The following is a 15083-nucleotide window of genomic DNA, read 5'->3' as shown; positions in this document are numbered from 1 at the left end:
ATTGGAGGTCTCTAAAATGTAAATATTCACTGAAAAATATCCTACCTTTTAATGCTCTTCTTCTGTATTCTTCTCTCTTTGTTGTTGTTTTTTTTGGTTTTGTTTTTTTTATTTTTTTTTTAAGACTGTCTTTATAGGTTATGGCCCTACCTTCAAATACAAGACCAAAGTACCTCCTTTTGAAAATATTGAACTTTACAATGTCATGTGTGGTAAGCTACCTTTTTGAGAAATTTCAGGAGAAACACTCTGATAGCTAACAGGGCTTCATTTAGGCACCCATGAGCTCATGTCCTGACTCTCTCCCTGTGTCCCTTCCCCAGTCCCCACTTCTCAAGCACTTGCCTTTTGGCCAGCAGGCATTTCTTCAGGGCCTCAGCTTGCTCTACTCTAGCAGCTGGCCAATAAAATGGATTACGTTAGTTTTACTGTATGCAGCTTAGCAGATATCAAACACACACCACTACAGTGTGTGGTGTCCACACCTGAGCAGTCTAGGAAGGAGGTTTCTGCTCAGAGACTGCTTCTGCACCTGCATGGCTCATGGAGCAGCTCAGGGGCATCACTTAATTTTCTATGGCATCTCATGCTATGATTATGTTTTCTGAAATCATACTGTAGCCATGAAGAAGAATTTGATGATGTATGCACATATTCATTAGGATCTTTTCTTCAATACTGATTTTCCAGGGTGATAAAAGTTTCAAACCAAAGGTATCATTCACTTATTTTATTTTTTTTTCCAAAACATGAAATACCAAAAAGGTAATTATCCCTTATCTGTAAAGCAGGTGACTAATAACACTGTGTTCCAGATGTCTGATGTAAGGCTAGCACACTGACCATAGGTTTGCACTGGAAGATGCAGAAGTAGTTATAGTAAAAGTCTCTTCCAGTGTCTTGATGCAAATTGACCTTCTTGTCATAAATACTACCATACTATTCAGGCAGAATCTGCAATTTTATGATTTGGACAAGGGGTTAGTACTTCTATTACATTAAAAGCATTAACATGTGGTGGGTGTAAACAGTATTGCAAATACATGTCTTGGCTTGGCAGAGGTGCTGCTGAATACATGTTTGCAATCTAACCATCATTCATTTTTGGTGGCTTCATAGATCTGCTTGGATTAAAGCCAGCTCCAAATAATGGCACCCACGGAAGTTTAAATCACCTGCTGAGAGCCAATGTTTATAAACCAACTGTGCCAGATGAAGTTGCTAAACCACTCTATCCTGTCGCTCTACCTTCTGCATCAGATTTTGATATAGGATGTACATGTGATGATAAGGTAGGTGTTTAAGATCTGCTGATGCTTTCACTATTAGCAGTAGTTGCCTAGCAAAGTTGTAACCATTTTATCTATTTAGAGAGGGTTTGATCTGTAAGAATTTCCCAGATCCTTCCTGTGAAGTGTTTGTGCTCTTTTGGAACTGATACGGCTTTTTGTAAAACAGGAAACAAAAAAAAATGTCGGTGTTTTATAGCGCTAGTTTTGTTTTGCTAGATGCCTAGTAAAACAAGTTGTCAGAATGCTCCAGTGATCCTAATCTTGTTCCTTTTTTCTATTCTTGAGAAGAACAAGTTGGATGAACTCAACAAGCGCTTTCACGTCAAAGGAACAGAAGGTGAGATCCTGATGCCTCCGTTAATAAAAGCTATTTTTGTTTTCTTTTGCAAGTTACTTTGTGTCATTGGTATGAGAGAAGCTCCTGCTTTGGTTTACTTAATGTGTAGTAAACAGTCTTATCAAATAACTATCAAAATAACACGTAGACCTACATGAGATAAGTGGGCAAGATAAGTGCTACTCACATGAGGGAGTGCACACTATCTTTTGTTGTAACCAGGACTAGAGTATCGCTCAAAGTGATACGAGTTTTAGCACTCTTCCTTTCCATCCCCTTTAGGAGGTTTGATCTCTGCTGTGGAAATGGGGAGATGAGGAAAGGAGAGGGTGCACGAGGCAGTACTGCATTTAACCACAAGCTATAAATGGGGTAAAAAACATGGGCTACGTCTGCACAGTTTTACCAGTATCGTTCAGGCTTATGTTTCACCACGTCACTGGTAGAAAGGACGGTACAGCTGCTTTGACAGTCCTTGACTGGGAAGTGCAGAAATGCTCTGCTGGTTCAGGGATGCTCAGTGCACTTGTGTCCCTCTTCAGTGTTTGAGTTAATGTTACTCCCAGGAGAAAGCATCCCCTGCTCTCCTGGACACTAGTCCCTGCTGTATGCCAGTGCTGACTTTTGTGTGGCTTTGCTCCCGGATGCACCAGGGCAATGGTCCAGGTTAGAATATAGCAACAGAACCAGAGGGGAGGGGATGGGAACAGCTTTTCTGAACAATAATAGTGACTGAAAGGTGCACCAAAGCAGAGCTTTCCTTCTCACAGTTATGATCTGGTTCAGTATAACAAGTCACAGCATTCTCCTCACGATAACAATTGTCCAAATTAGCAATTTCTGGAGCTCTGAGTTTAGATGTGGACTTCTGAGATACTTTAAATCATATTGCTCAGATGACTAAGATTTTCTTAAGTCCCTTATGAAGCTACTTCTTCAGTTTTTGTTTTGAACAGGCAATGCAGCCTATCCTTTAGTTTCTAGAGGTGAAATGATTCCTTTTCTTTGTAAGTCGAAAGCTGCAAAAAGACAATTTATCTTGTTAAACTGATTTTCCCAATTAGTGACAAGCTACTTCCTGTTGTGGCAATTTCTGGCATCTGGAAAAAACACAACACGCTCACCATTGTACTCCTAGATATCTCACCATCTTTATTTGGTTTAAGGTTTTGATGCTTCTTTACTTCAGTAATATAAAAATAGTATTTTTGATGTATTTTAAGATACAAGCATTTAAACCAATCTCACTTGCTCATCTGTAAGTTGTCTGTTAAGTGGAATGAAGTGCCCCCCTTATTCTTTTTTTTCTGTGTCCTATAAAAGTATTCTCTATTTGGACTCAAACACTAAGAAAACTTGCACTTTTCTTTCAGGTTAAATGCCTATCTGTGAACAGTGTTAGGCTGCTTTCCTTGTTTCCATGTTTTGATATCTAAAAGCGAGGCAAGCCTGTCTGGCAAATGATTATCAAAATCGATTGCAATCATTGCAGCACGAGGCAAGAAGAGCCAGTAAATTTGTTTTACTTCTATCTCTTTCAGTGATGTTTCTGTCTTTTTATAAGCAAGATTGTCAGAGGTATTAGTGACATTTAACCATAATGTACCACCAAGACAGAAAAAAAAGCGCTAGCTTTGCAGAGTTGGAGGTGTCTTTTTGTAGCCAAAGTTAGGAAAAGCGTTGGTTTGTTTTCTTTGATATTCCTGACAGAAAAAGCACATCAGTCTTCAGAACATCATCTGTATCAGCCAAGTGGAAAAAAGTGTTCTTTTAGTGAGTGACCATTTTTGCCTCGCTTTTGAGAGGGGCTTTACAAAAAAAAACATAGGAAGGAGAATAATTCTGGGGAAGAGTGATAGGATCCTTGTGGAGTCTCCAGTGTTTGGAGAAACTCTCTCTCTCCATGCTGTGACCCCAACAAGCTTTCAAGTGCAGAAAAGACTTATAAGCAGGTTGTGAGCCTAGAATGGGGATTCCTATCAAAACTACTGAAGAACTGCTCCTCTCTGTTATGAGATTTCCTTAGTAGTTATTCAGGGTCAGTATCCCATTAAGGAGCACTGTAAAATCAGCCTGTGTTGGAAAGCCAACCCTTTATTTTTTTCATCTTCAAGGCTTTCAGTAATAAATGTTATTTCTTCTGATCTGTAGAAAAGCATCTTCTATATGGGCGCCCTGCAGTACTGTACCGCACAAAATATAATATCTTGCATCACCATGACTTTGAAAGTGGCTACAGTGAAACATTCCTGATGCCTCTCTGGACATCCTACACTATTTCTAAACAGGTTAGTGCTGTCTTTGCTCTTGAAAAAGTGCTTAAAAAGCCCTGGGGAAATCTGTTCAGTACCCGTATTCTTGAAGTCCTAGAATTTCCCTTATCCAAATAGATTTTTCCCACCAGGAATAACGTGAAAAATCATTGTAAGCAATGCCAAAATGCCTTTTTTTTCCTTCAGAAGGAAATAGTTTTAAGGCAGAAGGGCTGTATTTACTACTGTTATTTTTTTAAGTTTTGCTTGATGGGGATTAGTTTAATTATGATGGAATAATCAGCGACATAATTTGAATTATTTCCCATGGTGACTTCTGCTATGTGAAAGAGAGGCTCTGCAGCGGATAACAGGAGAAGGGAAGGATTTGGTTGTACAGCTCGGTAGTTTATTTTACTCTGCACAAGGCATTTCGTGTAACCTATGACTATATGAAATTGTTTTCTTTTAGTTATAAATGCTGGAGTTACTTTTCTTGTCATTTCTGCCTATGTTCCTCAATGCAGGCAGAGGTATCTGGTGTCCCGGAACACCTGGCCAGCTGTGTGAGGCCCGACCTCCGCATTTCTCCAGGAAACAGCCAGAGCTGTGCAGCCTACAGGGGTGACAAACAGCTCTCCTATGGCTTCCTTTTCCCTCCCCGTAAGTTCATATAGCCTTTAATATCTAGAGGTTTTGGAATTATCTTTTTTGTTGTTGTTGTTAGGGAAAACCTTAGGTATGAACTGCCTTCCTGCTCAGTATAAACAGACCAAGGGGTTTTTTGAGGTCATTGGGAAAGAATATAGGTAGGAATGATTCAGTTTCCCCTGTCTCTGGGGTGTTTTCTTCCTCTGTGATGTCTTCTCAGAGGAGCTGCTCCTGTACTGGTGTCACGTATGGGGCCCGGGGGGTTGGATACATTACTCTTGCTGCACTTGCTGAGGACCAAGGACCCAGTGCCACAAGTTGCTGTCATGGCTGTGATCCCTCAGCTCCATGAGAGATGCTCCAAACTGGTGCCCAGCTTCATGCACCAAAGCAGTGAAGTGTCCCAGTTTAATTAATAAAAATAAAGGCGAATGAATAATTTCATGGAGTAGGAATAGAAGCTAGAGGACAGTTTTCAAAAGTTGGCCCTTTAAAGTCAGTAGATAGATGCCAGCTTCTATCAACTGGGAATCTAGTCAGTTGTTAATTTTGAATTCAAAGAGCGGTAATAAAAATATATATTTGACTTATAAATCCAAATTAGACTCTTGCATACTCTAAAAATTTCTACCATCCTATAGAAATGGTGTTAGTAGAAAACCTGTGTAAATGCATGTCCTAGATTCTCCTTTGCAGTTACATTGGTTCAGTTTTGGTGCAGTGATCTTCTGGGATTAGTGAATATTCAAGGGACACAACTGTCTCACGCTTGTGAACTTCATTCCTCTGTCTTCCTTCAGCCTTCAGTGGCTGAATATTTTATGGTGGATTTCTGGTATGGAATTCCTGGTGCAGAGGCTTGCTCAGAAGAAAAAGATAATCCCACACTCCTCCCTGGAAATTGTTTGCCTCTTTTGCAACAGCCTGCAGAGCAGCTCACTGACTTTTAAGACTGTAAAAGTAGATGAAATATTTTGAACCGTCTTGACAGTTGAAGCAAAGATGAGCTATTAAATATTTTGAACTCTGACAGTTGAAGCAAGGATAAAATCCTTACATTCTATGTTCAGCTGTTGCATTAAAGACAAATTTTATGCATATAATGTGCACTTCTGAATATAGCTTTCAGATTGCTGTTTAGATGACAGTATTTCCTTTGATTAATCTCTGAAGCCATTTTTCAAATAATTTTTATATTCTTTGAGTTTCTGATAATTAATCACATTAATATTTTCCTGTTTTATTGTTTTCAGAATTAAGTTCCTCTGCAGAAGCAAAATATGATGCTTTTCTAATAACAAATATCATTCCAATGTATCCTGCTTTCAAAAGTAAGTGCCCTTTCCATGGCTTTACTTTTCTTTCCCAACATGTATGTTTGTTTGGGTTTTTTTTAATATGTGTGTTGGACTATAGAATGAACTGATGGGAGAAGTTTAGAACATAAAGTTCAGTTACCCATAGTCAGCAGACAATACATGTAGGCACCTGTATACTTCTAGGTATGGGCAGGCAAAGTACCACAAGAAAGGCTCAAGTTTTAAGAAAGGTTTATTTTTCTTAGTGCTGTGCTAAGAGCACAGAGGTGCTGTAGTTCAGCAATTATGCTTCATGCCACAGTAATTCAGTTTGGGCAAGACCATTCAGATTTTCTTGTCTGTATCCCAAGCTGGTGCAGAATGTATTTAGGCAATGTGTTTTTACTTCTCAACTGCGGCTGCCTGGGAGTGTGCACAAGCCTGGGAGTGTGCACTTGTCCCTGAACTACAGCAACATGCTAAGTGATTATTTTTGTTTTTTCTATCCATGCCCTTAAAGGGAGAACAAACATGTTTATTACATATAAAGAATAAGGAAGAGGAAACCAATTTATGGAAAATGAGGAATGACTTAAACCTGTCTGAAACTTCCAGCACTGTAGGGATATAGTATTAACATTTCTTTTGTCTGCACATCCCTTTTCTCTCTAGTTTTGCCAAGAGGTAGGAAACCCATGACTATTCTGGTGGCATTTTTGGCTTGGCAGGAATTGAGAAGCTTTGGAAGAATCTCAAGAGCCTGTTCTTGTGAGATTTCCAATTCAGACTTTAGGCCAGAGAGGTTTGGATAAACATCAAAGCCTATGGGAGGCTTTTTCTTTTTAACCAGAAAAGAGTGCTTTTAACTGAAAAACCTCTGAGTAGGAACAAGTGGTGATGTTTGCTGGAAATCTGAGCAAAGGCACTTAACTGATTACAGAGTGCAAAATTATTGGGGATTTCCTACTCTCAAATCACTTCATAAAAGTGCTCTTTATGATAATGTTAGTCTAAGCAAATTAGCTGAGATGCTAATCACAGCAGAAAAACCCACTTAGTAGTAGCTCATTTTGTCTAGTGGCCTTCCTCTTCATCACAAGTGGGTAAAGGATTCCCTGAGAACAAATGCTGGAGCTAATGTCATTCCTGGGGAATTACAAACCACTGCATGTGTGCAGATTGCAATGCTGAGAGCTGATTATAAACTCATTATACGGAGCTTTTTTCACTACAAGGGAAATACGAGGTGGCAGTTTTATGCTATGCTGGCCTTGGTGGCAGTGCTGGCTGCAGAGGCCCCCTCCTCTGCTTTGTTGTTTTTGTTTGGTTTGTTTTTTTTTTTAATTCGCTGTTCCATCACATCCCCCGGGCAATAATTCTGTATCCATCTTTTCAGTAGTGAGTCTGGATAAAGCGGCTCCTGCCTTGTTGGAGCTGCAAGATGATGCCCCTGGGCTGGCTTCCTGTTGCACTGGTGTTGCTCTCCGTGTGGCTGCAGTGGGAACCTAAGTGGGAAACTGATTCAGCCGGAAAACTCAGGGGGAGAAAAAAACCCTTTCCTTTTTGGGCTATTTTTATTGTTAAGGCTGATGCTTTGGAGGAGCAAGCAACTGGAAGAGTGGTACTGCCACATGGTTACCGCAGCTGAGGTTCTTGTTAGACCACTGCTTGTGGGGCCCCTGCACCAGGCCAAGCAGGGAATTTGTGTGGCACTGAGGAGTCTCTGGACAGGCATACTGGGGAACTGGGGCTGGCATTGCCATCGGCACTGGGGAGCCACAGACTTAACAGTTTGAGCTGACAAGACAAAAATTAAACTTTTACAAGTCTGAGATATTTTGTTTACACGCACTTTTGTTAATGTTAAAATAGAAAGGAAAAAAGAAGAATTATGTAACTGGAGATTCCACTGTGTTTCTAGTCTCTGTAAGCATCTTAACTTGTTTAAGGTTGAGGAGTGCATGGTGGGAGAAAGAGTATCCTGCTCTTCCCAGAAGTTGCTGTAATGAGATGCTATGCCATAATATGGTCATCCCTGATGGCACCTAATTTAAAAGTGAGACATTTTGATTCCAAGGAGAATTTAACTGGAAGAATATGACCTTTGTCTTTCCCTTTCTTTTAAAATGTTTGGGGTTTGCTTTTAATCATGGTGCTGTTTCCTTTCTAGAATTATACACATCATCGTTCCCTGTAACTAGATAAGAAAGACAAAGGAAGTGTTTACAGGGACATCAGAAGGCGTGTGAATAGCTGTTTCTACTGCTTGGTGAAGGAACAGCAGACTCTCTGTGCAATGTCTGTGGCAATGCCAGCCTGGGAGTGGTACTGGGCATTTCCTTTATCACTGGTTGGAGAAAAAAAAAAATCAACAGAGAACAAAGAAGTCTGAATAAGCTTTATTGACCAAACTGAATGAAGCTGCAGTAAATCTGTAATACTTAGTCTTTGATTTCCCATACCACTCTGTGAATTATGTCCACTGGATTTTTATTTTCAGGAAAAAAAAAATGTTTATAATCTTGATATGTTTTGACTTACCCAAATTTTGGTGCGTTTTATATTTTTTTGCCTTTTTTTTTTTCTTTTTTCTCCCAACAGAGGTATGGAACTATTTCCAAAGGGTTTTGGTGAAAAGATATGCTACTGAACGAAATGGAGTCAATGTTATAAGTGGGCCAATCTTTGACTATGACTATGATGGTTTACATGACACAACTGACAAAATAAAACAGTAAGAGTTTGTCTTTAAATTGCTTTGCTGTTGCTTCTCTTAATGATGGCTTTATCTTAAACAATTCATTATCTGCACATTACTCAAAATTTGGGAGGAGATAAAATATTCCAGCTCTTTCTAAAATTACTGTTCATCAAAACTGAATGCCCCTGTAGGTGGAACAGTGGTAAAAATTCAGCAGGTAACTGTTCACCTTGACTTTGAAATTAAATGTTCATTCATTCTTGAGACAAAGCTGAATTATGTTCCAAATAATTGATTTTCTCTAACATTGTCCAGAATTTAAGAGTTGACAACTGGATACCAGAGCTAACTATAGCAGTGCTATTGAGTTAAATAGTTGAGCCTTTCATTAATTCAGTAATGCTTTCTCTCTGTCCCTGAACTGAAGAAGCTTTTCAGCACTGGTGTGTGGTATTTCTATAGCACAGTATCAAAACATGAGCTAATTGAATGCTTATTTTGAGACAGTGTTTAGGAATCAAAGGCATCTCAACAGCGTACATGTGTCCTCACACGTAGGGGAGGAACGACCATGCTGTTTGTGTAACCTTCTTCCAAACAAGTTTATCCTTTGTGGATAAATGTTTGCTTTATTCCTCCAGGTTTGTGGAAGGCAGCGCCATCCCTGTTCCTACTCATTACTATGCCATCATAACCAGCTGCTTAGATTTCACTCAACCAGCCGACAAATGTGATGGACCACTCTCTGTTCTCTCATACATCCTTCCCCACCGGCCTGACAATGATGAGAGCTGCAATGTAAGTTCTGCTGCACTACTATAGCCCCATCATGAATGTATCCCTGGGACGTGTGAAACCCCATTACTATTAGATGCTAATGCTCACTGATGTCTTGAGCGAAAGCACAGGGTAGGGACTCTAAATGTCATGTTCAGCTCATTAGACAAAAGCACTCCTCTGTGATATTAGAGAAAATGTGGAACTATTACCACACCTAAAATCTGGAAGAACTGACATATACAGTAGGTTGGCAGTAAACAACCTGTAGGCTTCTATGTTTTGGCAGACATTGTCAGTGTAATTTCAGAGCAGATTGCGAGGAGGTTGTGTGCATAGACATATCATGCTGGCAGCCAGCCTAATGTTTTTATTGAGGTCTGTTTCCGTATACAGGTATGATATAGTCTTGTCTGTTATGGCAGTTGGGATGCATCAGACAGCATGATTATATCCAACCCACACAGTATTAAGACTATATGCTAAAACCTGCCTAGGGTAGATGGCAGCTCTTGCTGTTTCCAGAACATGTCTGGATTCAAGGGGAACATTTGGATTCTTATTAACAGCGATAACCAGACACCTTTCTGGTTCCTTTGCTATCTTCCTTTAGGATGCAAGATCCCATAGTGTAAGAATCTTGGTGAAGTACAAAGGTACTGGTCAGCACTGTAGAAAGTAACATACACACTCGGCAGCTGATCGTGGCCGGAGAGCAGTCGGGTCCCCACGGGCTCCAGCGCTCTGCAAGGACAGCAGTCCTCCCAGGCAGCTGTATTTAGACTTGTCCTTCCGCCTGAACTTGTTCTCCCATTACACAGCTGTGTGGATTCCTGCACACAGACACTTCACTATAGGCTGCCAGGAGACCATTTCCTGAATGAACGCATTAATGTTATGAATTTTGTATTGGCACAAAAAGTTAAGACTCCTATTCCAACTACAGGCAGAAATAGTAATTCCAACTCTGTACACAATTCACCTGGAACACTGTCTCTTTCTCATTCATCAAACATCGCCTGCTTTCAGATCCCTCTTCTTAAAACCACGCTTCTGGAGCAGTATCCCTCTCTCTTGAACAGGTCTGGCTTCCTCCTGTTTAGACTCTTAACTGCTTTGAGCAGACATGTCTTCTACCAGGAATCTCAGAATATATTTCGTTGTGTTTTTTTCTCTGGACTGCTTTCCTCTGAATGGAGATCCAGTTGGTGATCTGGAAGTTAGTAACCTGGCAGTTATTAGTGCCTCTGTCCTTGTATCTCTGCCCATATGCAATCTGATTACAAAGTCAATCATTTTCCTCCTTATATTGCCTGTCATGGTACTCTTAAACTGTTGAAATCTTTTTTATGAACTCTTTAGAATAATGGCCTCTTTTACTCTTTGATTTCTTATATTCCAACTGAAGATTCTTTTCTCTGTAGGTCATGCTACTTCTTGTGTGTGTGTTTACAGTTCTGGGGGGAATGTCAGTGCTACTACAAGGTTATTAGCAGATACTGGTCTACGCTTTTTACATAGCAAAGAACCACTTCAAAAATATTTAAATGTAGCTCTAGAATGAAAATACAGTTAAGCAATATTTTGCGATTCAAATATGGTGTCAGTCTTACTTTTGCACATGGTGTTCTATCTTATTTGATCAAAGAAGTGATTGTGTAAAACCTCACATACTTTATGGATGAAATGCATGGGATAAGACAAGAATTTTTCCTTAACCTCTATACAGCTTTCTTAAGATCTGAAGAAATATTAGCTTTCCACACCAACTCCGCTCTTGTTGCACACGCTTACTCTCTCTTCACATGGCTGTTGCAGAACACGGCTACTCTTCTCATTTGAGTTTGTTACATTTCCAAACTGTATTATTCATGGTGAGGTTATACCCATTTATTCTTATGTCAACATTTTTGTATGGCTTAAATAGCCCTTCACTGGGCTTCTTTGGGATTTACCCTAGTGATGATTTATGATGATTCCCAAGGCGTATATTTCTCTCTATTCATGGGACACCTGAGATCTTTGCTTTCCTTGTAAGAGAGGATGAGCATTTTAGTAGCCTTGCTATGCATCTGTTTGAGTCCATTTTTAATTTTTTATTTTTCTGGAACATGAATGAAATAAAGTACTCCAGGTGAGATCTCAAAATGGAAATTATTTTCTTTCCACTGGACAAAACTCCTCTGATACTATCTGATTTACTTTTCCAGAGCTGTGTTATAACGGTAGCTTGCAATCATGCACAACCAGTACACCCAGGTACTTCTATCTGCTGTTTCACCCGAGAAGCTCCCAGATTAGCAGAAATTTTTGCTGTCATTGTGGATAACCCCATTTCATACTCTACCAGGGCTCCCACAGCTGCATCCTCCAGTATGTTATTCCAGTCTTCCTCTGCATTGACAGGAGCTCTCAATTGTTGTTAGGTTTGGGTTGTTTTTTTTTTTGCTAGCACACTAATGACCTTGGCACAAAAAGCATGTATCAACACATTACACAAAATCTTTACCAAGACTGAAGCTGAAGACACCCTACTAAAAACTCCCTCCAGTCTACTCTTATCCCTTTAAGCAAAGCCTTTAAATTTATCTTTTAATAAGTGAGTTCCTCACCCACCTGTCTATACTTTCACCAAAAATTCCAGCTAATAATTTAATATCCAGAGATCCTTTTGTCCAGAATATCTGGTATCTTTTCCAGTGGATTTTAGTTTAGACTCCTAAACTGATTGCCTATTTCTATTTACCTCCATATTTTCAATTGTTGTTTTTTCCTCCTAAGTCTCACTGTCCTATTGAGGTGGGACTAACCAGCACAGATGGAGAAAACTAGCGTTTTAAATGTATACACTTTATTTGTTGTTCTGCAGTAACATAATACCATGTTAGCTGATCGCTGTCTTTCAAATCATTGCTGCTGGACCTGAGGTTTCATGGGACAGTTGTGGAACGGAAAAACTAAAACCTAGATCAGGTGATTGATATTCTGGGGTCATACAAATTCTGTCTTGCTGGACTTGCCAACCTCACAGTCCTGTGATTTATTCATACTGCAGATCTTTTGCAAACTCTTAGGAGTCCTCCAGGTGAGCTTTGTAGCAATTGGACTTACCTCTGAGCTCTGTAAAATGCAAATTTCCTGCTCAGAAGGAAGGCTTGAAGACAGCAAAAATAACACAGTGATTCCGTTTGCAGTAATAACGTGGCTGAGGCCTGGTGTGCAGAGCAGGCTGGAGGCTGGGCAGGAGGTTTCCCGCGGCTGCCTGCTGCCAGGTGACGCTCCTGGAGCATGGCCCTGCCGGGGCACACTCCCTTCTCCTGCCTCTTAATTTGCATCTTTCTCTTCATGTTCCAGACCTGGTTTGGGGCCTCAAGTTGCTAGTGACGTGGAAAGGAAAGTTGGTTTGGAGTCGAAAAGCTTCAAAACAGACAAGTGCTGACTGGGTCATGGATATTTGCTTTAGAGCAGCCAGCTCTGACATAGCTGGTACTTCGTGTCCTCTCTGTGCAAACGATCCCTCTCACCCTCCTGGCCTCTGCAGGGTGACCCACTGCCTGCTCTGTGGCACATCTATGGTCTTCTGTAGGCTTTGGCATTGCTGAAGCTTAGTCTTCATAGGTGATAGGATCACTTTGTAGGAGGACTGTGCTGACACAGTCAAAAAAGGGCTCGTTTTCAGGAGTAATACATTTTTATCAGCAAGATTTCCAAGTTGCACACATGGTGTTCAAATGCCTGGAGGCCAACCCTCCATTCCTAACTTGCTTCCCCAGCAGTGGTGTAGATGTACCAGCCAGAGAGGTCAAAGGGGAACAAGTCCTGTTTGCTCTGTCCTTTTCCCACGTCTGCTCCCTGCAGTGTAGTCCCCGGGGCTGGCTGCGTCGCTCATGGGACGTGTCACTGGGCTGGTTAATGCGCTCAAACATAGTAACTGCAGTGTTTTGCAGGCTGATTTTTCTGATGTGTTGGTGAGTTACATTAGCGTGTGGATGGCTCTAACGTGTGCCAGAGCTGGCACAAGGTATGCAGCAGGAGCAGTCCCCAAAGAGAGATTACACCCATGCAACCTGACCCTGATTGCTCTGGCAATATCACCCTCCTGATTTTTTTATTTTTTTATTTTTTTTGTATTGGGAAATGATTAGTGAAAGTCTTTTTTTTCTATCGGCGAATAATACGTATGTTCCAATAACAGGATTTTATAGATACCAACATAAACCCCATAGTTCCAACTGTGGAATGAATCATAATGGTCTCCTAACAGTAAAGTGGAAAGATTAAAATAATGTTGTTAGATGATATGTTGGTCAGATGAAAATAATGTGTAGGGGTAGGGTTCAAAGTTAAACAGCCTAGTGTTTGGGCTTTGGTAATTCACAGCTGATTAATATGGAGCTCTTTCTGAGAGATAAAAAAATATGGAGTGACCAATGGATCTTCTAAAAGCATATGGCTGTTCTGAAACCTGAAACATGGGGACCACTTTTCCTAGTTGACTATGGTCATTGTCTCAACCCCATCCTAAAACCCCATCCTAAAACTATAGGAATCATTTTGCATGTTAAATTTCACATCTGTTTTCTTGGAACTTGTTTACCTTAGTCATTCCTGAATAGGGCACAGAGATTCTTCAAATGGACCCGATGTTTAAAAAGGTTGTGTTTGCTTTCAAAGCTGATTTTTGACATGGCATGTTATAAAACTTTTTTTTTTTTACATTTCAGAGCTTGGAGGATGAATCAAAGTGGGTTGAAGATCTTCTTAAAATGCACACTGCGCGTGTGCGTGACATTGAACAGCTCACAAGCTTGGACTTCTTCCGAAAGACCAGTCGCAGCTACACAGAAATCCTCTCCCTAAAGACTTACCTGCATACGTTTGAAAGTGAAATTTAGCTTTCTAACCTTACTCAGTGCATCCTTTTATCAACTGGTGTATATTTTTATATTGTTTTTATATTTATTAATTTGAAGCCAGGACATTAAAAATATTAGTATTTTAATCCTGTATCAAATCTTAAATATTAAACCCTTGTGTCGTTTTGTTTCTGTAATGTTTAATATAGGTATGTCTCTTGGTTTATTTAGTAGCGCTTGTAATACTGCAGCTTGAGTCCTTACTCTGAGCTTTTAAGTGGTGCTGCAGGATTTGATACGTGCATCAAGGAAATATTAATTTCCCATGCTCCTTTACCACACTTGTAGTCCTGTACTGTGTATCAAAATACTGAACATGTAAGATTACATTCATTTACTGTTAACTATGTGACAGACATATTTAAACCCTATAGACAAATAGCATCTTAAATATAATAAACCACACATTCAGTTTTTTTAATGTGTTTTGATTTCCTTTCACAGGGACATTCAAAGGGACTTGCAGGCAGCTGAGTGCTGTCAGATCTCCCTTGTTCACTGGGCAGAGCCCTTCTCAAGAGCTTAGGTTTGCTGGTAAGAGGACTGACAGGAGCTCAGGTGTCCTGCCCTGGTGCTCAGCAGTGAGACCATAAAACAGACACTCGTGGTACTTGTTACTGGTTAGGTTTTGCCATAGGGGCAGAGCTGGGAGACGTGGTGTGCTGATCTCCTAAGCTACCAGGGGTACCCCATGCTTGAGGCCACTTAGCCTTGGCCCTGCTCTGCAGCTGTGGAGAGGATGCAAGGTAACATCTGCTGCCACCGGTTGGGCTGTGTTGAATCCCTTCTCTACTGCCACTGCTCTGGGCTGGTTCCTGGGAATACCTGTTCCACTGTCTTTTGCTTTGACTTTGAGGGA

General features: G+C 40.5%; 1 protein-coding gene across 6 annotated transcripts in view; it reads left to right on the top strand.

The window, feature by feature from the left end:
* The window catches only part of ENPP2 (ectonucleotide pyrophosphatase/phosphodiesterase 2), a 72134-nt gene extending 57494 nt beyond the window's left edge, over window positions 1-14640 (top strand). For 5 of the 6 annotated variants that reach the window (XM_026843135.1, XM_026843137.1, XM_026843138.1 and 2 more), the window contains 9 exons: window positions 125-212; window positions 1120-1292; window positions 1578-1629; window positions 3781-3917; window positions 4409-4544; window positions 5786-5863; window positions 8432-8564; window positions 9173-9329; window positions 14033-14640. In XM_026843135.1, coding sequence (XP_026698936.1) covers window positions 125-212; window positions 1120-1292; window positions 1578-1629; window positions 3781-3917; window positions 4409-4544; window positions 5786-5863; window positions 8432-8564; window positions 9173-9329; window positions 14033-14203 — 1125 coding nt within the window. In that variant the 3' untranslated portion in view covers window positions 14204-14640. The remainder of the gene's footprint in view (window positions 1-124; window positions 213-1119; window positions 1293-1577; window positions 1630-3780; window positions 3918-4408; window positions 4545-5785; window positions 5864-8431; window positions 8565-9172; window positions 9330-14032) is intronic. The other variant, XM_026843139.1, reaches the window with a different exon arrangement.
* The last annotated feature ends 443 nt before the right edge of the window (window positions 14641-15083 follow it).

Source organism: Athene cunicularia (assembly GCF_003259725.1).
Source record: "Athene cunicularia isolate RWA chromosome 2 unlocalized genomic scaffold, athCun1 chr2_part1, whole genome shotgun sequence".
NCBI lineage: Eukaryota > Metazoa > Chordata > Aves > Strigiformes > Strigidae > Athene > Athene cunicularia.
The sequence above is the reverse complement of the archived record's forward strand: the minus strand, read 5'-3'. Positions and strand labels throughout refer to the sequence as shown.